Source organism: Schistocerca serialis, chromosome 5 (assembly GCF_023864345.2).
Source record: "Schistocerca serialis cubense isolate TAMUIC-IGC-003099 chromosome 5, iqSchSeri2.2, whole genome shotgun sequence".
NCBI lineage: Eukaryota > Metazoa > Arthropoda > Insecta > Orthoptera > Acrididae > Schistocerca > Schistocerca serialis.
Genome location: NC_064642.1, coordinates 466,263,797 through 466,289,116, shown reverse-complemented (window position 1 = coordinate 466,289,116; position 25,320 = coordinate 466,263,797). Strand labels below are relative to the sequence as shown.

The following is a 25,320-nucleotide window of genomic DNA, read 5'->3' as shown; positions in this document are numbered from 1 at the left end:
AGCTGTTTCCAAGCCGCCCTCGCCGCTCCCGGCCGCGTCCCCACGTGATCACACGATTAGTCTCTGATTGGAGGATTGATTCCGCCAACGCGCCTTGCTAGTAGCGTGCCCCCGTCAGCGCAACCAACCCGTGGGACTTGAGTCTGACCGAGGAGCACGTGGCAGGAATGTGCCGACCATGGTCTTCCGGCCAGCACCTTCCACCACAGTTTGCCCAAGCCGGCTACGGCCGAACATTATGCATTGAAAATTTATTTAAATAAAATTTTGTCGGCAATGATCCCTCTTTGGGGTCTCCTCCCTGCACATCCTTTCCCCTTCCGAAGAAGGCTCTCTGGATGAAAATGAATGAGCTTATTCTAATCGATTATTCCATTTAAAAAAATGTATGATCATTATGAAGGGTCCCATAACATAGCGATATTAATATGTGCAAATGTTACAAAGTGGCCTGAAGGGCCTGAAGGAAGGCTCTTGAATAACAAACTTGTGAAGTTGGTGCGACGGCAGTGGGGCGGCGCCATGCTGTGAGTGTGTGTCGGCGGTATCAGTGGTGGTGGGTACCCAGGCGATGATGAGGGGCACCGGAGCACAGCACACTGAAACACTCCACCCTCGTGGGGGTGAGAGAATGCTCCCAGGGCTAATAGTCACAAGGGGGTTTTTCCCCGTAATATTACTTTGAGTTCTTAAATCTAGGATTACAATGGTAATTGCCCAAGTGGGTGAATGAGAACATTACAAAATGACAAAAATTTAAAGAGAAAACAAAATGACTTACATGAGGGTTAAAACTCGACAATTCAATTGTGATTCCATAGACTTTACATAGAAATACAAATCCATTACAAAATTAGTTCATTGACCTGACACCTAGACTACAACTTAATTCTAAGGGGGGGGTTATGCCTGATCGCATGCACCAAGGTTGGCAGGTAGCTTCAGGTGTGATATTCACCTTCAGGTTGTGGGGGTGGTACTACTTCTCGGAAGGAAGTGAAACATTTGCAAAACCCTCTTTTACAGAGTATCCAGGATACTATAATCAGAATTATTACAGTGATGATTACCGAACCAGCGCTGGGTAATACAACGGTGGTTAATCGCTTGGTTTGGTGCCAATCAGCAATATGTGAGGCCACTCGGTCAAGAGCAACTTGGTTGTGTTCCTGGGTAAGGAGATGATTGATCGATTGGAGTAGATCTGAATCATTGGTATTCGGTAAATTCTTCAGCTCCTCATGGTGATGGATTTTAAAAGAGAGTTCAGGAAGGTATAAGGTAAATGTGGGAATGGTGACATGAAAGGTGGAGTGCAATTGAGCTGATATCCTCATAGAAGCAGCGTATACGTCACATCTTGAACTATTATACACTAGGCCACTATTATTCAGTGTTATCCGGTACGATTCAGTCTCTGACATTGAACGGTGGCACACCAGGGTGGCGGTGACAGTCTGTGGAACAGCGAACAGAAAACTGTTGCCAACAGGCTGAATTATTGGTTGACGAAGTGAGACTAGAACACGAGGACATGGAGGGGTAGTAGTTTCAGCTAAAAACAGTGACATCTCGCACTCAGTAGTGTTAGTGTGTAAAATTAGCGTGGAGCATAAGTAATGTGTTGTATGGAAGCAACTGGATAGTTCAGCGCGAGTGAGAGTGGCGTGAGTTTGTCGATCCCGACTAACTATTAAAAATTCTTGAGTCTGCCAAACAACATGGTGATGAAGGGTAGCCCAAGAGACTGGAAAAGTGCATATTTGATAGCACTCGTATTCGCAATTTGCGCACGTGATTGGCAACCTCATTCGCATCCGAATACCGTCAGAATTACGGGTAAGTCGGACCTCCAATGCAGCATAGTAAAAGGGGAGGTTGCTTTCCCGCACGGCATAAAGCATTTGTTTAGGGGCCAAAATTTGCGGCGACACATTGTGTAGCATGTGCAAGAAGGGCTCTGAGGGTAACAGATGAGGACTGAGCTTTCCTTGCAGTCCGAGTTGAATGGCCGAGTGTAACATGTGCACGTGTAACTGTGCTGTGTGTATATTAAATAAAAGAATCTGCGTGGTCTTCATAATGTCCAATGTGATAGTTAGATTACGTAATCCCGAACGAAGATGAGTCCACTCTTGGTTAAAGGATTGTTCAAGTGCACCATAGTGTCGTGTTAATCTGTCGGCTACAACTTGTATTTGTCTAGTTGTGGCTAACAGGTTATTCTCAGGATGTGTCAGGCGCACCTGTTGATGTACCAACACTTCGTGATTATCTTGTGTGTCCGAAAGCGCTTGCTGTGTGTCCAAATCCCAGCGTTTTGCGTCTGTTTCGTCAGGAGTCCCAAAGACAGATTTTAATAATGTACCTCCAACGGGCAACCAGGCTCGTTTGAAACGAGGCAGTGGTACTGCATCCCTAATACTGTTCAATTGACTTCGAAGGGTTGAAATAATTCCAGTCACTTCCCACAAAGATCGGAGAAACTCATGTTCCTTCGTCTGCGTCAAGAAGGTTTCATATTTTGACAATTGCTGAGCTGTATCATATAAAGCACGGTCTTCCTCTTCTAATAATGTTAGGTTGACATCAGCTAACACAATAGCATAATGTGGAGTATGCACCAGATTGTGACGACGTCCAAAGAGCACGCCAGATGTGGAAGGGTAGACGTGAAATGGAGGCGCCTTAACGGCGACGACGACAACCATTGAGATTAACATGCTGCCCATTGCGGATGATAAATTGACAGCCATTTGAACGGAGATTGCTTTCAGTTTCCAATGTTGATAACGGTCGACTGCGAGAGAAAGTATTAGTGCCCCTAGAAGTAAAAATTTCCTGGCTTACTTGATGAGTAATTCAGAGATGACGGAGGGGGTACAACGTTGTAGCAGTAATTACCTGGCAAGTAGCGACGATGGACCCGTTCAGTCACGCTTACTGATGAAGAAGGCCACGAAGTAGAATCACGGCAGGCAACCAACAGTTTGGCAGCCGTGGGGGTAGCAAGGCGGCAAGACAATGGTGTAATTCGACACCGAGTATCCGCTGATCAATCACGCGTCAGCAAATAAGACGCTGAACGCGGAGGCAGTACTACGCAGCGCAGACTAAGCGTAACTCGCTGGAAAAAATTTTCTACCTGCTATGGGACGAAGGCCAAGTGTCATCAATTAATTTGAGCTTTGTACGAAGAAAGTTGTTTTTTTTTTTTTTTTTTTTTTTTTAATGAATAAAATGAGAAGGATTCCTGTGATCGCGGTGTAAACCTGCACAGCCTAGGCACCTCCCACGCATTGGCCACTACGCAGGGGCACCCACCCCGCTAAGGCTCGACACGGCGAGACAGGTGAAGTACTTCATAAATTTCAGAAATAATATTGAGTGGTTTTTCAGCTGTAGAAAACCCGAATGAGGGTAGGACAACTTAAGTTAACTCAATAATCAAAGGATCTTTACTTACAGAAGTGGTCAATAGAGAGATTAACTGTACTGAAGTCGGAAATGAATGTTATCGAGAGCGAGTCTGTTGCTCGTGAATACAGAGGCTGGGTGTGAAGCAGTGGAGGCGGCGCAGCGCAGCTTATCAGCGCTGAGCCGGCAGAGTGCTGAGCTCAGATAACAGCGTCAGAGAGCGCTAGTGGCTCTGCGTCCGAGACTAAGACATTGTAAGTGCAACTTAAAGGTAACAGTTTATTGCAAAGCAATAATACACAAATAGCTGATGTCACAAAGACGTTTGATTCCATTTTAACAGAACAACTTAAGTGTTCAACAGGTAAATTGACTACGTTGTTGATTAAAAGAAACTGCTACTGAACATAACGTACATACGTACGTGCTTCCCTTTCCCCTTCCGAAGAGCGGAGGGCATAAACCATAAAAGCCTTGTTCATGTACTTAGTATATGACAATAGAGGTCTGGTAACATCAACAAGTTACACCAAGGTAGTGTGGATATGAACAGTGTGAGTATGTTGTAAGTTGTTATTGGGCGTATGAAGTGTTGTGTAAATGTGTGACTAACGGTAGCTGATGGCGGATACGAATTGAAGGCCAATAGGTGCTATCAGAGATACTTCCAGTCGAGAAACAATGAAACTTAAAAGGGAATACCGAATATGGCACAAAAATAGCGTATAACCATAAAGTGTACTAACATTAATCATAACTATAAATTGATAACAATAAAACATGACATTGAAGTAATAATAATTGACAAGAAATAAAATAAAGGGAATATTTCCCGAACATAAACTTCCGAATCGGATACGAAATCCGCCAGGGGAAGTTGGTTTTTTTTTTTTTTTTTTTTTTTTTTTTTTTTTTTTTTTTTTTTTTTTAAATCGGTTGACGAAGTGCATAAGGGACTACGTCAGTAAAATCCGACAGTGTGTGTATATAACAACACTGTTCTTAAAAGTGCAGTTTGCACTGTCAGATGGTGAAAAGCAACTAATTCGTTCAGCAACGGAAAAGGCTGCCATCTGGGGAACGGTATCTGAATCTTTGGCAGAATCCGATGATTTTGCAATGGAATTGCCATCTAGAAGAAGGTGGCTTTGTATAAAATGTAATAAAAGAGCGTCTGGGGCTCAGTTCATTTGTGGTTGAGTGCCAAAGGCGTAGTGTGAGTGCAAATTGTCTCACGGTAATTGATGTATGAATTGTTTTGTGGTCAACCGAGGAGCCTAGGATTCGGTGAAAAATGGCTCTGAGCACTATGGGACTCAACTGCTGTGGTCATAAGTCCCCTAGAACTTAGAACTACTTAAACCTAACTAACCTAAGGACGGCACACAACACCCAGCCATCACGAGGCAGAGAAAATCCCTGACCCCGCCGGGAATCGAACCCGGGAACCCGGGCGTGGGAAGCGAGAACGCTACCGCACGACCACGAGATGCGGGCTAGGATTCGGTGACGTGTAAGTACAAGTTCACAGTGCGTATGAGCTACCTGCGAGTGACTCGACTATTAAGTTCAGCAGTCCATTAGGGCAATCTGCAGACTTGGATTGATGATTATATAATTTGCAGGGCAATGGGGCAACCTGCGGACAGTGCTAAGGCAACCTGTCTAATAATTGAGGGGTAGGCAGTGCATTGGAGCTATCTGCGATACCGTGGTTCAGCGGGCCTAAGGGCGTCCGTAATAAAAGTATCAGCGGCGTTATTAGCGACCTGCTGTACTAGGGAAATGTCGACTGTTCAAGCAATAAAAATAGCTCTGAAGCTAGAATAGCATACATGCATAAATAGCGTCACTTTTTGAGCGCGCAGTACATAACACTACATAAAATGAAAATCATGAACTATAAATCACTAGTGCTAGCATAATGACATAATTAAACACAATGACATATATTGACAGGAAAATAAAAACACAATGATGTATAATAATAATGCTGTAAGTAGTCGGAACGCTCAACATTAACATGCAACACTGGCCACTTGGGGCTGGCTGCTAGGCTGCGTGTGTGTTAGTTTTAAAACTGATGATAACAAATTGAACTGAAAGGACAACTAGGCACAGTTCCCGTAGCGCTTACATCACCGGCTAATTAGAGGCAAAGTACGTATCTCACAATGGATCATTGGCCGATATTTTGGGGCAAGACTGCAACAAGGGAGAGCAATATCTCGGTGTAAATGGTGGTAAGACTAAAAGACCGGTACTGTCGGAAGAGGGTACCTAACATGTTGTAGGGGCCTCCTCATCGACAGAAGAAGGAAAACAGGATAGAACAATGACCACGGCGGTAGAGTAAAATAAATGGGGAGGGCAAAAATAACTGCGTAGCAACCAAGGAACAATCGTCCACCGATATACGGCAGCCCGGACGATTGGTCGTTTGTGCCTCGTCAGTAGCGTGAAAAACCCGTGGCATTGTATTGGTTTGCCCATATCTGGCTTTGTCCAAGGCAGTTCGATGTGTAAGAGGGCTAGGGCTGTAGTTTGTAGCTTACACAATGAATCAAAGCAGTAGTGAAATTTCACTTCTAGGATTGACAGACTAAGGTATGCAGAATAATGTAAATCGTTAAGAACTTCGTGTGATTTATCCAGCTAATGTGAAACAAAACGAGGAAAAGAATTTAAACAATGAATCACATCTATTTAATATTTATGTTAAGATTTATTGGGATGTTTGAATGAATTTTGTTTGCCGTGTCTTCCGGCTGCATGAAAGAAACCAGCTTGGAGCTGTTAGCGAGCGCGCAGCGCACGCGTAGGTGCGGAGTAGGCACCGGCACGTCAGCGGTTATGTGAGACGGCGTGTAGGAGCGAGAGACCGGCCGGTACTGCAGCGACAAATATCACGTGCTTAGCGTGTACCAGAAATAACGATGAATTAGAAATTGCTAATTATCTAGAATAAGAGTTTTTTTTTAAAGGCTGTTAGTTATATAAACTGATGGTAAGTGCATTGTAGTCTGTCATACACAGAGGATAGGGCAGTAATTTGCGGTTTGTTTTTGTAACTACTAGGACGCGCCGCGTGTTGAGACGCTGGAGGCGGCAGCGCACGTGGTGATAAGATACGTCATCGCGCGGAGCGCTGTTACTGGCTGAGGAGGAATGATGGCCGCTGGCCAGTTCTTGGCGTGGAGAAGGGACAGCGTTGAAGAGAAGGAGGGGAGGCGACAGCTGATGTGTTGCCCCGCCAACAGCTGGTCCCGTAAACAAAGCGTACGAGGCGTATGCATTTCAAGTCCTGGCTTTATCTGTTCCGATTACTTACGAATAGCTGCAGCAAATACAGAACTAGGACATATAGTACAATACACTAGACGTCAACGTAACAAGTATTAAGAAAAGCTCGGAGTAAAAATACTCCACATGTACTGGTTTGCCAAATAGATGGCAATAGAGGACATTGAAGAATATCATTCGGAGTTAGCAGCCGCGGTACTGCCAACACCAAGTGTAATGGTTGCATTTGAAGCAAGTCAGTTGCGTGACGTCTAATGCGTGGCATTGCTTGCAAAACATAAAACATAATCATACATATAAAAATGAGCAAAAATACATGACAGGACTGGAAACTGACAATTGAGAATGGCTGGGAACTCCGTGGTGGCCAGGCACGTCTTGCTTCCAAGTCCCTGGAGAAAATGACTTAAACTAAGCTGCAATGGAACATAACATAAAACTCTAACTAGGCGTGATTAATCACGCGACCTCAACCCATAAGGGTGTCGATTCCGCAAAGGGTATCTACAACCCTGTGGAGGTAATCTCCTCCGTTTTTCCTTTCGTTTTTGTTCTACTTGAGGTGGAGGTGACACAGGCGGATCGGGGGCTGCGACCTGTTGTGGTGACACAGCCCTACCGTGGTAAGGTTGCAGGCGGTCAAAGTGCACTATCACCGTACGATCGGTTAATTGCAGTTCTGCATTGACTGGTGAGGTCAACCGTACAATCCGATACGGGCCTTCAAAGCGGGGAGAGAACTTTTTAGTTCGTCCCTTTTTGATTGCCGGGTTTCGTAGTAACACTAAATCACCTGTCTGATAAGTCGGTAAAACAGCATTTTTGTTCTGCCTGTGCAACTGTTTATTAGTAGCTTTGATATTATTCCTCTTTACCTTATACCAGATCGCTTTTAGCCGGCGGGCTAAACCTTTTACTTCCTTTATTTCTACACCTTGAGGTAGTTTGTCTATTTCGAACGGCGAATTCATCGGCCGTCCAAACACAGCTTCGTAAGGGGTATACCCTGTGGATTCATGTATTCGGGTGTTGTATGCAGAAGAAATATACGGTACATATCTGTCCCAATCAGCGTGCGTTTTGCAACATAATAGGATAACACTTTACAAATTGTACGGTGTACGCGTTCAACGCGACCGTTAGCTTTAGGATGGAAGGGAGTTGTACGCCATTTTTTGATTCTTAATAATTTACAAACTTGTACAAATAAAGCAGACATGAAATTGGTTCCTTGATCCGTTAAAATGGCATCAGGACTTCCAAAAGGCAGTATCACACGATTTACAAACTCTCTCGCCACAGTTTCAGCTGTCTGTGTCGTTTCTTCACTTTTCTGTTTCGCGACATAGTCCGTTCTACCCACTTTCATCTTTCCACTATCAACAGAACAACCCTTGAAGAGTCATGCTCCACCCGCAGGGGCACGTACCTTACGTGACGCGGCTGGCACCCGCGCGGTCCCTTAGCTGTCTGTGTCGTTTCTTCACTTTTCCGTTCCGCGACATAGTCTGTTCTACCCACTTTCATCTTTCCACTATCAACAGAACAACCCTTGAAGAGTCATGCTCCACCCGCAGGGGCACGTACCTTACGTGACGCGGCTGGCACCCGCGCGGTCCCTTAGCTGTCTGTGTCGTTTCTTCACTTTTCCGTTCCGCGACATAGTCTGTTCTACCCACTTTCATCTTTCCACTATCAACAGAACAACCCTTGAAGAGTCATGCTCCACCCGCAAGGGCTCGTACCTTACGTGACGCGGCTGGCACCCGCGCGGTCCCTTAGCTGTCTGTGTCGTTTCTTCACTTTTCCGTTCCGCGACATAGTCTGTTCTACCCACTTTCATCTTTCCACTATCAACAGAACAACCCTTGAAGAGTCATGCTCCACCCGCAGGGGCACGTACCTTACGTGACGCGGCTGGCACCCGCGCGGTCCCTTAGCTGTCTGTGTCGTTTCTTCACTTTTCCGTTCCGCGACATAGTCTGTTCTACCCACTTTCATCTTTCCACTATCAACAGAACAACCCTTGAAGAGTCATGCTCCACCCGCAAGGGCTCGTACCTTACGTGACGCGGCTGGCACCCGCGCGGTCCCTTAGCTGTCTGTGTCGTTTCTTCACTTTTCCGTTCCGCGACATAGTCTGTTCTACCCACTTTCATCTTTCCACTATCAACAGAACAACCCTTGAAGAGTCATGCTCCACCCGCAGGGGCACGTACCTTACGTGACGCGGCTGGCACCCGCGCGGTCCCTTAGCTGTCTGTGTCGTTTCTTCACTTTTCCGTTCCGCGACATAGTCTGTTCTACCCACTTTCATCTTTCCACTATCAACAGAACAACCCTTGAAGAGTCATGCTCCACCCGCAGGGGCACGTACCTTACGTGACGCGGCTGGCACCCGCGCGGTCCCTTAGCTGTCTGTGTCGTTTCTTCACTTTTCCGTTCCGCGACATAGTCTGTTCTACCCACTTTCATCTTTCCACTATCAACAGAACAACCCTTGAAGAGTCATGCTCCACCCGCAGGGGCACGTACCTTACGTGACGCGGCTGGCACCCGCGCGGTCCCTTAGCTGTCTGTGTCGTTTCTTCACTTTTCCGTTCCGCGACATAGTCTGTTCTACCCACTTTCATCTTTCCACTATCAACAGAACAACCCTTGAAGAGTCATGCTCCACCCGCAAGGGCTCGTACCTTACGTGACGCGGCTGGCACCCGCGCGGTCCCTTAGCTGTCTGTGTCGTTTCTTCACTTTTCCGTTCCGCGACATAGTCTGTTCTACCCACTTTCATCTTTCCACTATCAACAGAACAACCCTTGAAGAGTCATGCTCCACCCGCAGGGGCACGTACCTTACGTGACGCGGCTGGCACCCGCGCGGTCCCTTAGCTGTCTGTGTCGTTTCTTCACTTTTCCGTTCCGCGACATAGTCCGTTCTACCCACTTTCATCTTTCCACTATCAACAGAACAACCCTTGAAGAGTCATGCTCCACCCGCAGGGGCACGTACCTTACGTGACGCGGCTGGCACCCGCGCGGTCCCTTAGCTGTCTGTGTCGTTTCTTCACTTTTCCGTTCCGCGACATAGTCTGTTCTACCCACTTTCATCTTTCCACTATCAACAGAACAACCCTTGAAGAGTCATGCTCCACCCGCAGGGGCACGTACCTTACGTGACGCGGCTGGCACCCGCGCGGTCCCTTAGCTGTCTGTGTCGTTTCTTCACTTTTCCGTTCCGCGACATAGTCTGTTCTACCCACTTTCATCTTTCCACTATCAACAGAACAACCCTTGAAGAGTCATGCTCCACCCGCAAGGGCTCGTACCTTACGTGACGCGGCTGGCACCCGCGCGGTCCCTTAGCTGTCTGTGTCGTTTCTTCACTTTTCCGTTCCGCGACATAGTCTGTTCTACCCACTTTCATCTTTCCACTATCAACAGAACAACCCTTGAAGAGTCATGCTCCACCCGCAGGGGCACGTACCTTACGTGACGCGGCTGGCACCCGCGCGGTCCCTTAGCTGTCTGTGTCGTTTCTTCACTTTTCCGTTCCGCGACATAGTCTGTTCTACCCACTTTCATCTTTCCACTATCAACAGAACAACCCTTGAAGAGTCATGCTCCACCCGCAAGGGCTCGTACCTTACGTGACGCGGCTGGCACCCGCGCGGTCCCTTAGCTGTCTGTGTCGTTTCTTCACTTTTCCGTTCCGCGACATAGTCTGTTCTACCCACTTTCATCTTTCCACTATCAACAGAACAACCCTTGAAGAGTCATGCTCCACCCGCAGGGGCACGTACCTTACGTGACGCGGCTGGCACCCGCGCGGTCCCTTAGCTGTCTGTGTCGTTTCTTCACTTTTCCGTTCCGCGACATAGTCTGTTCTACCCACTTTCATCTTTCCACTATCAACAGAACAACCCTTGAAGAGTCATGCTCCACCCGCAAGGGCTCGTACCTTACGTGACGCGGCTGGCACCCGCGCGGTCCCTTAGCTGTCTGTGTCGTTTCTTCACTTTTCCGTTCCGCGACATAGTCTGTTCTACCCACTTTCATCTTTCCACTATCAACAGAACAACCCTTGAAGAGTCATGCTCCACCCGCAGGGGCACGTACCTTACGTGACGCGGCTGGCACCCGCGCGGTCCCTTAGCTGTCTGTGTCGTTTCTTCACTTTTCCGTTCCGCGACATAGTCTGTTCTACCCACTTTCATCTTTCCACTATCAACAGAACAACCCTTGAAGAGTCATGCTCCACCCGCAGGGGTACGTACCTTACGTGACGCGGCTGGCACCCGCGCGGTCCCTTAGCTGTCTGTGTCGTTTCTTCACTTTTCCGTTCCGCGACATAGTCTGTTCTACCCACTTTCATCTTTCCACTATCAACAGAACAACCATTGAAGAGTCATGCTCCACCCGCAGGGGTACGTACCTTACGTGACGCGGCTGGCACCCGCGCGGTCCCTTAGCTGTCTGTGTCGTTTCTTCACTTTTCCGTTCCGCGACATAGTCTGTTCTACCCACTTTCATCTTTCCACTATCAACAGAACAACCCTTGAAGAGTCATGCTCCACCCGCAGGGGCACGTACCTTACGTGACGCGGCTGGCACCCGCGCGGTCCCTTAGCTGTCTGTGTCGTTTCTTCACTTTTCCGTTCCGCGACATAGTCTGTTCTACCCACTTTCATCTTTCCACTATCAACAGAACAACCCTTGAAGAGTCATGCTCCACCCGCAGGGGTACGTACCTTACGTGACGCGGCTGGCACCCGCGCGGTCCCTTAGCTGTCTGTGTCGTTTCTTCTCTTTTCCGTTTCGCGACATAGTCCTACCTACCCACTTTCATCTTTCCTCTCTCAACACAACACATGAAGAGTTATGCACACCCGCAAGGGCACGTACCTTACGTGACGCTGCTGGCACCCGCGCGGTCCCTTAGCTGTCTGTGTCGTTCCTTCACTTTTCAATTTCGCGGCATAGTCCATTCTTTAATCTTTCATGTCGAAGAAGAATTCACGAGAACAGTGTTCCGTGCTCTCTGACGACAGCTGATCAGGCAACATCAGACGCTAACCGCGTCTAGCCCGCAGCTAAACGCCAGTAAGCGGAAATCTCTGTTCAAAACCTTGAGCCTTCTTTGTTTCCCCATTTTATTTTCCGAAGGAATACCGACTATTGAAGTAGTAGCATTTAACTGTATGACGTGTCCCAGGACACTGCGATACAAGCAAGGATAGACGGAGTTTTAAGCAACCAGCTGGGCCCGAGGAGGCCAGCACTACGGAGTTACAGAGACGGTGAGTTTAGTCGCAAAATGTTGAGAGGATGAAGACGGCGAATTTGGTCGCAAAGTAAAGTTAGTCGCAAGATGTTGAGAGCATAACGAGGGCGAATTTGGTCGCATAGTAAAGTTAGTCGTAAGATGTTGAGAGGATAAAGACGGTGAATTTTGTCGCACAGTAAAGTTTTGTTTTAAGTGAGAGAAGTCGTGTTTTAGGAATAAGTAAGTAGCAGCTATCTTGGAGTCGCAGAATTGTCATATACACAGTTAAGTAGGCGATAACGTCGTGTCAACGATGCGCCGTGCGCTAAACCTTCATAAAGGAAAAGTCCTTCAGAAATTACGCTCAAATTATATTGTAATCCAATTTCTTACGCTTTCTGTCTCCACTATGGAAGTCTCTAGATTCCCTTCGAGTTTTGTTCTTCTCTCATTAGCAACAGCCTTGACATCCAACAACACAATCTACACACCACCTGCACAAAACTGGTGTCACTTATCTTTGTCAATTTTACTTGATATGTTCAGCAAAAATGTTGATGCATGTGAAACTTCTCATAATGTGAACGTTATTACACGTAGAGGGTCAGCCCAAAGAGGCACTTAACTTACTTTGTTTAGGGATATGGAATATGCAGCAAAATAATACGATATTTGGGATCTTCATTTTTATATTTCCATGTATATGTAATAATTATGTTTGGGCTAAAATGGATTTCATAGGACCTATGTTACGGGGTTGTGAGTTATCTGTCACTTATAAACCAATTTACTATGGCATAAAGTAATTTTAAAAAGTAGCCGCTGTAACAACGCATCTAACATGATGTCACGAGTAATCCCACTTCTGACACCATTTGTTCGTCAGGATAGAAGTCAGGAGCGGAGGGCGTTGTAAAATGAAAATTAATTGAGTGGAATGGACCCAGTTTATTCTTGTAATGATGGTACAGTGGTGCCTACGTAGGGCTGAGCAGCCCCAAGAGGGGTTGCCGTCTGCTCATCAGAGAGGCAGAGGCTAGAGGAGCGACTACTCGGGGCCGAGGTCAGAAGCTAAGAGCGCGCGGAGCTGTTTCCAAGCCGCCCTCGCCGCTCCCGGCCGCGTCCCCACGTGATCACACGATTAGTCTCTGATTGGAGGATTGATTCCGCCAACGCGCCTTGCTAGTAGCGTGCCCCCGTCAGCGCAACCAACCCGTGGGACTTGAGTCTGACCGAGGAGCACGTGGCAGGAATGTGCCGACCATGGTCTTCCGGCCAGCACCTTCCACCACAGTATGCCCAAGCCGGCTACGGCCGAACATTATGCATTGAAAATTTATTTAAATAAAATTTTGTCGGCAATGATCCCTCTTGAAGGGTCTCCTCCCTGCACACAAATGATGTTGTCGTCTATCATCGAGTAAAGTCATCACAAGATCACAAAAAATTGCAAAACTATTTAGGAACGATATCTGTATGGTGCAAAAATTGGCAATTGAGCCAATATAATGAAAAGTGTGAGGTCATCCAGTTGAGTGTTAAAAGGAATCATTTAAACTTAGGTTACACGATAAATCAGTCGAATCTAAAGGCCGTAAATTCAACTAAATACCTTGGAATTACAATTACAAACATCTTAATTTGGAAAGAACATATAGAAAATGTTGTGGAGAATGCAAACCAAAGACTGAGTTTTATTGGCAGGACACTTAGCAAATGTAACAGACCTATTAAAGACACTGCCTACAATATGTTTTCCCGTCCTCTCTTGGGGTTCTGCTATGCGGTTTGGGATCCTTACCATATAGGATTAATGGAGTTCATCGAGAAAGTTCAAAGAAGGGCAGCACATTATGTATTATCGTGAAATACGGGAGAAAGTGTCACTGAGATGATACAGGATTTGGGGTGGACATCACTAAAACAAAGACATTTTTCGTTGAGGTAGAATCTTCTCACTGAATTTCAATCACCAACTTCGTCCTCCGAAAGCGAAAACATTTTGTTGACGCCGACACACATAAGGAGAAACAATCATCATAATAAAATAAGGGAAATAAGAGGTCGCACGGAATGATATAGATGTTCGCCGCGCGCTGTTCGATTTGCAGAATATCCATGTAGCTGCAAAATTTTTCGTAGCCTGATACCAGAACAGTCCCTTCACTGTTCTTTCATTCTTTCTTTCTTTCTTCGTTCTCCATTTCCTGTCCTTTCTCCGCTTCGGCGTTTGAGTTTTCTCTTTGTTTCTTCTTCCTCCTTGTGCCCTCATGAAGGCCGACCCATGCATCTAACGCGTATCAGGTGAGTGGTTAACGCGTAATTTCCAGCCCTGGTCCCTCAGATAGGGTTCGCACGTACCTCCTGGTACAGGCCAGGCCCATGGAGGGATGATTGCCTGGACTGTTACCTTCATAAATTGCCAATTGGTCCCTCTGTCAGTGGTTCAGGAGATGTGACTTGAGGCGTGAACAGCCACCAAAGGCAGGTGAGCTAGCCATTTGAGAAATTGGCAGTCATGGGGAATTTTCTCACAATTAACCAATCACCATCTTAGTCTACGTCTACTAAACGTAAACGGAATGAGGCTAAAGATTCCAAGACTCCAGTGGGGAAAGTAGGGGCTAATACGAAGATTTTGATCGAGAGACAAGCAGCAACAGAAGTTCTGTCTTTTGTTTTCTCAGTAAGAATGAGACAACAATCTTCCTTGAGATTTGTGTGCCAAAAAATGGATGGACTGACATCTTAATACGTAGACTAAATTTGCATCTACATCTGTCTGCGTACTTCGCAAGCCAATGTACGGTTCGTGGTCTAGAGTACCCTGTACAACTACTAGTAATTCCCTTTCCTATTCTATTCGCAAATAGGGTGAAGGGGAAGAAAAAGATTGTCTATATGCCTCCATATGAGCGCTAATTTCTCGTTTCTCATCTTAATGGACTTTATGCGAAATGTATGTTGGTGGCAGTGCAATCCTTCTGAAGTCAGCTTCAAATGTCGGTTCCCAATAGCGTTTCTCGAAAACAGCATCGCCGTCCAACCCAACCACCCACTAATTTGACGGGAGCCACTAGGAATGCTTCTTCCGAGCTGTATTCTGAGAGAAACCTGGATCTGTAAGCTCATACACGTTTGGGAAGGGGTGGTCAGCAGACAGGTATTTTGTTATTGTTCACTGGGTCAGCCTTTCCGACATTAACACTCCTCACAACTTTTCGGTTTGCTGGTGGGAGAGGGTAAGCATATGCTCAAAATCTTGGTATTTAGTGGCTGGTCAGCTGGTAACAGTACAAACCTTACGTGCGGGCAGAGATTCACGACCCGGTGGCGGTGGTGCCAGTGTTCGCAAGCGAACCGGTGGCGGTGGCAGGGATGGGTCTGGAGGTGGCACAGGGTTGGAGGAGAGAGTGAAACCTCCCATGTCCCCTGGACTGACAGGTCTCAGCAGGATTAGATTGGGAGTAGTATACTGGGATTGTAAGCGACTTACTTCCAGCAGCATGACAAGGCAGCTGACAGATAGAATGTAAATACTTTTGGGTATCTTCAGCTCCCCCCGTGAACCATAGACCATGCCGCTGGTGGAGAGGCTAGCGTGCCTCAACGATACAGATAGCCGTACCGTAGGTGCAACCACAACGGAGGGGTATCTGTTGAGAGGCCAGACAAATGTGTGGTTCCTGAAGAGGGGCAGCAGCCTTTCAGTAGTTGCAGGGGAAACAGTCTGGATGATTGACTGATCTGGCCTTGTAACACTAACCAAAACGGCCTTGCTGTGCTGGTACTGCGAACGGCTGAAAGCAAGGGGAAACTACGGCCGTAATTTTTCCCGAGGGCATGCAGCTTTACTGTATGGTTAAATGATGATGGCATCCTCTTGGGTAAAATAGTCCGAGGGTAAAATAGTCCCCCATTCGGATCTCCGGGCGGGGACTACTCAAGAGGACGTCGTTATCGGGAGAAAGAAAACTAGTGTTCTACGGATTGTAGCGTGGAGTGTCAGATCCCTTAACCGGGCAGGTAGGTTAGAAAATTTAAAAAGGGAAATGGATAGGTTGAAGTTAGATATAGTGGGTATTAGTGAAGTTCGATGACAGGAGGAACAAGACTTTTGGTCAAGTGAATACAGGCTTATAAATACAACATAAAATAGTGGTAATGCAGGAGTAGGGTTAATAATGAATTTAAAAAATAGGAGAGCGGGTAAGTTACTACAAACAGCATAGTGAACGCAGTATTGTGGCCAAGATAGACACGAAGCCCATGCATACTACAGTAGTACAAGTTTGTATGCCAACTAGCACAGAAGATGACGAATAAATTGAAGAAATGTATGATGAAATCAAAGAAATTATACAGATAGTGAAGGGAAACGAAAATTTAATAGTCAAGGGTGACTAGAATTCGGTAGTAGGAAAAGGGAGAGAAGGAAACGTAGTAGGTGAATATGGGTTGGGGCTAAGAAATGAAAGAGGAAGCCACCTGGTAGAATTTTGCACAGAACACAATCATAGCTAACACCTGGTCCAAGAATCATGAAAGAAGGCTGTATACATGGTAGAAGCCTGGAGATACTCGAAGGTTTCAGATAGATTATATAATGGTAGGACAGAGATTTAGAAACCAGGTTTTAAATTGTAAGACATTTCCAGGGGCAGATGTGGACTCTGACCACAATCTATAGGTTATGAGCTGTAGATTAAAACTGAAGATACTGCAAAAAGGTGTGAATTGAAGGAGATGGGACCTGGATAAACTGACAAAACCAGAGATTGTACAGAGTTTCAGGGAGAGCATAAGGGAACAATTGATAGGAATGGGGGAAAGAAATACAGTAGAAGAAGAATGGGTAGTTTTGAGGGATGAAGTAGTGAAGGCAGCAGAGGATCAAATAGGTAAAAAGACGAGGGCTAGTAGAAATCCACGGGTAACAGAAGAAATGCAGTAAATGAAGCAGTCAAAATGGAATACAAGCGTCTCAAAAATGATATAGACAGGAAGTGCAAAATGGCTAAACAGGAATGGCTAGAGGACAAATGTAAGGACGTGGAGGCTTATCTCACTAGGGGTAAGATAGATACTGCCAACAGGAAAATTAAAGAGACCTTTGGAGAAAAGAGAACCACTTGTATGAATATCAAGAGCTCAGATGGAAACCCAGTTCTAAGCAAAGAAGGGAAAGCAGAAAGGTAGAAGGAGTATATAGAGGGTCTAGACAAGGGCGATATACTTGAGGACAATATTATGGAAATGGAAGAGGATGTAGATGAAGATGAAATGGGAGATATGATACTGCGTGAAGAGTTTGACAGATCACAGAAAGACCTGAGTCGAAACAAGGCCCCGGCAGTAGACAACATTCCATTAGAACTACTGACAGCCTTGGGAGAGCCAGTCCTGACAAAACTCTACCATCTGGTGAGCAAGATGTATGAGACAGGCGAAATACCCTCAGATTTCAAGAAGAATATAATAATTCAAGTCCCAAAGGAAGCAGGTGTTGACAGATGCGAAAATTACCGAACGATCAGTTTAATAAGCCACAGCTGCAAAATACTAACGCGAATTCTTTACAGACGAATTGAAAAACTAGTAGAAGCCGACATCGGGGAAGATCTGTTTGGATTCCGTAGAAATATTGGAACATGTGACGCAATACCAACCCTACGACTTATCTTAGAAGCTATATTAAGGAAAGGCAAACCTACGTAGACTTAGAGAAAGCTTTTGACAATGTTGACTGGAATACTCTCTTTCAAATTCTGAAGGTGACAGGGGTAAAATACAGGGACCGAAAGGCTTTTAACAATTTGTACAGAAACCAGAAGTCAGTTATAAGAGTCGAGGGTCATGAAAGGGAAGCAGTGGTTGGGAAGGGAGTGAGACAGGGTTGTAGCCTCTCCCCGATGTTATACAATCTGTATATTGAGCAAGCAGTAAAGCAAACGAAAGAAAAATTTGGTGTAGGTATTAAAATCCATGGAGAAGAAATAAAAACTTTGAGGTTCGCCGATGACATAGTAATTCTGTCAGAGACAGCAAAGGACTTGGTAGACCAGTTGAACGCAATGGAAAGTGTCTTGAAAGGAAGATACAAGATGAACATCAACAAAAGCAATACGAGGATAATGGTATGTAGTAGAATTAAGTCGGGTGATGCTGAGGGAATTAGATTAGGAAATGAGACACTTAAAGTAGTGAAGGAGGTTTGCTATTTGGGGAGCAAAATAACTGATGATGGTCGAAGTAGAGAGGATATAAAATTTAGCCTGGCAATGGCAAGGAAAGCGTTTGTGAAGAAGAGAAATTTGTTAACATCGAGTATTGATTTAAGTGTCAGGAAGTCGTTTCTGAAAGTATTTGTATGGAGTGTAGCCATGTATGGAAGTGAAACATGGACGATAAATAGTTTGGACAAGAAGAGAATAGAAGCCTTTGAAATGTGGTGCTACAGAAGAATGCTGAAGATTAGACGAGTAGATCACATAACTAATGATGAGGTATTGAGTAGGATTGGGGAGAAGAGAAGTTTGTGGCACAACTTGACTAGAAGAAGGGATTGGTTGGTAGGACATGTTGTAAGGCATCAAGGGATCACCAATTTAGTATTGGAGGGCAGCATGGAGGGTAAAAATGGTAGAGGGAGACCAAGAGATGAATACACTAAGCAGATTCAAAAGGATGTAGGTTGCAGTAGGTACTGTGAGATGAAGAAGCTTGCACAGGATAGAGTGGCATGGAGAGCTGCATGAAACCAGTCTTGGGACGGAAGACCACAACAACAACAAGATCTTCAGCTATTTGATGACAGTTATCATCCACTTTGGTATCGGAGGAAATGAATAACAGGCGTATAGGAAACCTCTGAAAACGTCACAGAAGCATCTGTAATGGGTAGCTGGCGAGAGTAATTCGACTGCAAGAAAAAAGTTACACACCATGCCGAGGGAGTCTCATTATCAACTTAACGAATTAGTCAATCAATTTGATATCAATGAAATGGCACTATCCAGGTGGAAGTCATGGCAAGAATACCACAGATTCGATTCTGTATTTGGAGCGCAGTAATCAGGCGTTTTTTCGCGGCGACGAAATCTTTTAACGAAATTTGAGTCTCAAAAATGGCTCGAGCACTTTGGGACTTAATTTCTGAGGTCATCAGCCCCCTAGAACTAAGAACTACTTAAACTTAACTAACCTAAGGACATCATACACATCCATGCCCGAGGCAGGATTCGAACCTGCGACCGTAGCAGTTGCGCGGTTCCAGACTGTAGCTCCTAGAACCGATCGACCACTCTGCCCGGCATTTCAGTCTCCCACCTACACAGGGAGAGGTGGCCATCGTAAGAAAATCTGCTATATTACCGAATTTTTTTAGTAAAAATAACACATACAAATAAGGAATCTACATTCAGCGTGAGAAATTCGAGGAATATGGACAACAACATCTCTGTCTCGAATTTGGTAAAGCGGATTTCTTAAACTGGGGAAACTCTTTGGTGAGGGTGGCTTTGAAGTTAGAACTCTACGCCCAATCTGCCCCTGCTATTTTCACAGTGTGCTAGGGATTAGCAAGGCCCGTTCATGGCCAGTCCTGATCAGAAGTCATGGATTGGCCTGTACTGAGCGGTTAGGTACAAAGAAAGGCTCCATTTAGTTCGCTCTTGCCCACAGCTGCACGGACAACTCCCAGCGGTGGCACTCACAGCACCCTCATAGTGGCTGAATAGTATGCTGGCTGAACGAAAACTGACGTGGACATGTGTGTTGGATGTATTCACTGATTTTTCTGAGGAAATTTGAAAAGATTCAATATGGCGAGTGTTTGCATTGGTTGGTTATTGGCTGGGAGTCACAGTGACAGCCTCTCCAGTCTCTGAGAGTCTGGTACGGCCAGCATTTGGATACTGGGAGAATGGCACATAACTACAGGCATGACTGGCACACATGCCGATTCCAGTCCTCTCCCTGCCTTGGTGGCTGCAGCTCCGGGCACTCCTGCAGTTGTCGGACGGCATGCGCTTGGTGATCACGTGTGTGTGGGCAATCTGAAGGTTTTTTTGCCAGATATGTTTAGTGTAAGGTGGAAACGCTGTGGTGGCGGAGAGTAGGGCAGCATCTGAAGGAGGGTTCTTGGATATTCTCAAACATTAGTGTATACAAGACCTCATATATATTGATCACTATGATTTATTTGTGGCGGAATGTAATTACTAGATTTTGTGTGATTCTCAAATATTAAAAATACGTTTTATTATGAAGAAGAATCACTGTGAGTGTTACGAGCGATATATTTGACTTTGGCTAACCCTCCTTGCAACAGTGTCTCTGATTTAAATTGGAAATGACGAGAAGCAGAAGGTACTATACCCACTAAATTCGACATCTCATGATGGAACAGAGCGAGCTGAGTTCCACGGTTCACTAATTCGGCATTAGACAATAGGAACACAGTATGTTGAGGAGGGATGAAAACCCCAGTTTGCATATTTGGACATTTTGGTTCAAGCAGGTGTTCACACAAACAGGAAGTATCCGTGAGAGAGAGAGACAGACAGATAGACAGGAAGTGGACAGACAGGAAGTGAGTCTAGAATTTCCTGGTCAATGGAGTGCCACCACTGTGGCTGCGAAAACAAAGGAAGATCCCTCAGATGGGTGGGCATGTGTGTTCCCTCGGACTGGTATCAGGGCACATGGCTCATGTCAGCTAACAGCCCGCCCCCCTCCCCCCCCCCCCCCAACAGTGGTTTCGCTGCACATGATGTGATCTTGCATTTGGTGTAGTGGTGGACTGTGTGGCCCCTGATAGCAGCTCCTCTGCAACTCAGTGCAGCGGTGTGGAGGACAGGCAGTGAGAGGAGGAGAGTGCTTGTGTTATCATGTAATCACATGTTACAAATTTATAGAGAGTTTCACATTGCTGCTGCAAATTAACAGTCAGTCAATAAATTTGATGAAATAGTGGAATGAATTTTCCACCATTTTTATTTGTCAGCGTTCAGGGACATAAGGTGGGGTACTCTCTCTATTTATTTTACGGATGCATCAGCCACCCAATCACCACTTAGAGCAGTAGGGGGTCATAAATCCACCATCGTTTCCATTAATGGCTGTCAAAATTGTGTTCATGCTGAGGTAAGTGGGGGTGGGAGGGCTGGGGAGCACTCATGCCAGGGGAAAAGGAAGGGGGATACTGGGGATCATTCATGCTGGGAGAAGGGGGTGGGGAGTAGTGGAGCACTATCTCCTACAAACTGAATAAATAAAGAATATGTTATTGAATTTTATAAACCAACAATCTGTCCTCTGCAATGTAATTGACATTGATCTGAATTTCTTGTTATGTGATCCTTGCTTCCAGCAGCACAGCACAACTGGGTCTTTTTTTCCCCACTAATTCTTGGGTGGAAGGAGGGCAAGGGGAAGTGAGCGTGGAGAGGAGGAAGTGTGGGAGAGGAGCAGAGGGCTAGGGGTGTTTACCAGGGTGGGGAAAGTGGCCCAGAAATGAGCTGAGGAGGGGTGACAAAAAGTGCCCCAGTATTGGCATCCCTTTTCCCAGAGGGGCAGGGGATAAGGAGGGGGAAGGGGAGGGGTGGGTTGTTATAAATTACTTAGCATAGCAGTAGGTTATGGGAAGGGGAATAATTTGCCCCTGACTGTGTGCTTGCTTCTGAATGTATGCAACCCATACAACAAAAGGCACCACATCAGCTGTGCTCCATTACTAACTAGAAATGAGGGCAAATGGGTTCCCAATTCGGTATATTTGTAGGGAATTTCGAGTTCGGCATTCACACAACAACAAGGGACACCATTCGAATACCTTGCTAGAAATGGTTTTCACACACACACACACACACACACACACACAAACACAAACACACACACACATATATATATATATATATATATATATATATATATATATATATATATATATATATATATATATATATTCGCACTTCAGTACTGTTAGACAGAGTAACTCAAAAACAATACTATTTTGTGTCTATACTAATAACACTCTGCGTAATTTTAAGTTCAACTCAACCGTTCTTAAACCAGCTCATCAGGTTACTTTTATTATTTTCTTGCACCAGGCTATGAATTACGTGAAATTGTAAAATATCGTATGCAGGTCTTCCTCCAAAGGTCGACAGCTTTGCCGCACACCACAGACTGTTCATCATAGGTGTAGTTAAAATTCTGCACTGTATCGAAAATATAACGCTGCTTGTTTCACATTCATTTAATGCACAACAAAAAAGCACCGCCGTCTCCACCAGCATCGGCACTAGTATCGTCATCTCCGAAACAAGGAAGAACCTCAACATCACCGCATTCAGATCTTAAAATAATCGACTGTAAGCTAAACTTACGCAAAAAATTGCACAGTGCTTATATTAAACAATCATCTTTTGGTTACTTCTTCTTCTGTTGGTACAGATCAGCTAAGTGTCACTTTTAAGCCACTAACTTAGCTTGAGCTTTCTGCAGTACACCTTCTGTTCACATTCTTCTTCCCCCTCTTCCGCTGTCCATTTTCTTCCGAGAATTTTTGGAACAGATTTGGTTTGGATACTGTCCCATCTATTAATTTTTTCTACATTTTCTTCTGTTTCCAGTTTCCTGCATATTGAAGCCAATCTGCACTTTGCTAAGCCAGTTATGTTTGCCTTTTAATTTTTCAGAATGCTGTACTTTCTTGTCAGTCTGCTACGACTCATTCTTTGTATATGACGACATAACATTAGTTTTTTTTTCCTGATTTGTCTGGTTTTTTTTACATGATTACGTTCTTCTATATTAATTCTTAATTTAAATGTTACTACTGTCGTTTTGCCCAGTCACCTCCACTAGGACATTGCCATGAGCAGCGGTGCAGGATTCCTGCATCTCCTTCCCCTACACTTATTCCCTGAGTATGGGACTATTTCTATACTGTCATTCTACTTCCTAATATCTACCCTACAATGTGTCTTTCCGTATCACTGATTTCTTTATTTCCTTTTATTGAACTTAATATGAGTGTTTCTGATGCTTAAGAACATTCTGGTCCATTAACTGTCTGTTAAAGATACATTTTTAGGGAACGATTTTCTATTACAAACATCTCATTTTTAGTGAAATACTACATCCAGTTTCAGTAATCTTGCCGAAATAGATCCTTTTTCTCCTCTTTTATGCTGAGTCACTTCTCCTAGCCACTTAATTTAACTCTTTAATTTTGTAATGTCTTCTGACTAAATTGTAATCCTATGGCTGAAGAGTGGAAACAGCTATTACCAGACCGCCCCTATATGAGAATGAAATAATAATAAAGAAAAAAGGGCCATGGTAGCAATCATTCTTTCCACGCTCTCTATCTGAGAATACAGCAATAAAAAGAACTATATGTCATACCCTACCGATAGTGTCCCGCAGAATATGCAGATGCAGTTCTAGAAATTACCCAGGTTTCATCTACCTTCGACTAGTGGATGTGTGAGACTGGACACTAGCCCTAATGGACAAGTATGATGTAATATATTGATCGTGGACTTGTCGCTTAATCAACCTACTTGTCACGTGAACTGATATAGAAAAAGTATAATGGAAAATCTAAACAAAACTGAGCGATCGACGTACGTAACCGTACCTAAACCGAATTCGAATCCGGTGTCGCAACCAGTGCTCTCACTGCTAAATACTTGTTGAAATCAAATTATCACCATTGCTTCGCATTAAGCAAGAGAGATTTTTGATATAATAACATAGCAGCGTCGTCAAAGGGAAACAGTTTGCTGGTAAACGAAAGATTCGAAGATGATTGCTCACTGTACACTGTGTTACGAAACTCGCAGATGTTACTGACAAGGCCGTACAGTTACACGTAAAAGGAAAAAATACGTTCATTAAATATCTGAAAGATATTTTCTTATTGCTCTTATTGGCGTGGATACTGTGCACTCAGAGACAACTATTTATTCTCTGCTAACACAAAAGTTTTCTGAGTATCATACCATCATACCGCGCCATAATGTAAAGAAAAGGTATGCTGGAGAAACCAACGTTTCGGCCGCGCTTACAGTGGCACTCTTCTGGTTTCTTCAGCATAGTTTTTCACATTATGACGAGGTACGATACTCAGGAATCTTTTATGTTAAGTTACTACTCTGTCTGTAAAAACTTACGCAATTATATTTAACAAAAATCCTTTACTGTTTTCCAGAAACTTATCGAAGACCACAAGGCTACATATTTTCCAGGGAAGAAGAGAGATCTCATAGATGCATATTTGTATGAAATTGCAAAACCAGAAGATGCTCAAGAGGATAACACAACATTTACGGGTAAGTAATGTTTTGTAAATCCTCGTCGCCAGTTTTGGAAATGCCTCGTCGCTACTGCTGTGAAGGCCAAGTTGCCACTGCAGTTGCAGGCCGAGTCTGTGAGTTCGTTAAACGGCTTCTGGTACAGTACACCGCAGAGACAATTTCTCCCTGCCAGTATTACACAGCTATGCCCCAGGGTCAGGTAATAGGATAGGAGAACGAAGGTTCTACAACACTCCAACAAATTAGTAACAAAGTCACACAGATGAGTTGAAAGGTTTACTTATCTTTGTGACTAGTTTAATATTGAAGTCTCCAACACTGCTTGTAATATAACACAAAAAGGCCCTGAATAGCTAAGTGCTAATGATCGTAGGTAAACTTCACAGTACATAGCTAATGCAATTAAAACAACTGTTTGTTCAGTTCCAAGAATTCAATAAACGAAGTTCCCTGTCCAAGTCAGCCCTGGACGATGATTTATAACCATGTGGGCGAGAACTGCTCTTCTATCTTCCAAGTAGGCCTCTGTACGTTGTCGTCCGGTCATTGGCGGATTGTACTCGGCCGGCAACTGACCGAGGCGAAGTCGATATCTTCATCCTCAGAGCCGCCCGTGGCCCTGGTGGAACTCGAGCAAGTGGTGAGTCTCTATGGCATTGGCACCAGCTCGCATTTTTGGGCCTGTGGTGCTTTTGCCCTGGCTGTGTCTTGTTCGGGTGACACATCATAATGTGCAATAAAATTTATCTCACACCTCTACTTAAAATATGGTTCATTAGGGGTGCTGGATGTTATACATCCCTGCCGGATTTTGCATTTGCTAATATAAGTGTCTTCAGAGTCTTTAAACAGTCTCCGAAGTTCTCTCCTCTATGCGGACATTGAAAATTACAATCATTACAATTTTCTAAAATGGCCATTATCACAGTTAGATGCAAACATTCCTTTATTAAGCGTGAATGATTCGTAACAGAAACATGTATAAGTTTTTCCAGGACGGCAAAAATAT

The 25,320-nt window shown here is 44.8% G+C and overlaps 1 protein-coding gene across 3 annotated transcripts in view; it reads left to right on the top strand.

Annotated features, from left to right (window-relative positions):
* Positions 1-25,320, top strand: part of LOC126481447 (methyl farnesoate epoxidase-like) — a 248,962-nt gene that overhangs the window by 137,552 nt on the left and 86,090 nt on the right. For all 3 annotated transcript variants that reach the window (XM_050105215.1, XM_050105214.1, XM_050105213.1), the window contains exon 5: positions 24,206-24,326. In XM_050105215.1, coding sequence (XP_049961172.1) covers positions 24,206-24,326 — 121 coding nt within the window. The remainder of the gene's footprint in view (positions 1-24,205; positions 24,327-25,320) is intronic.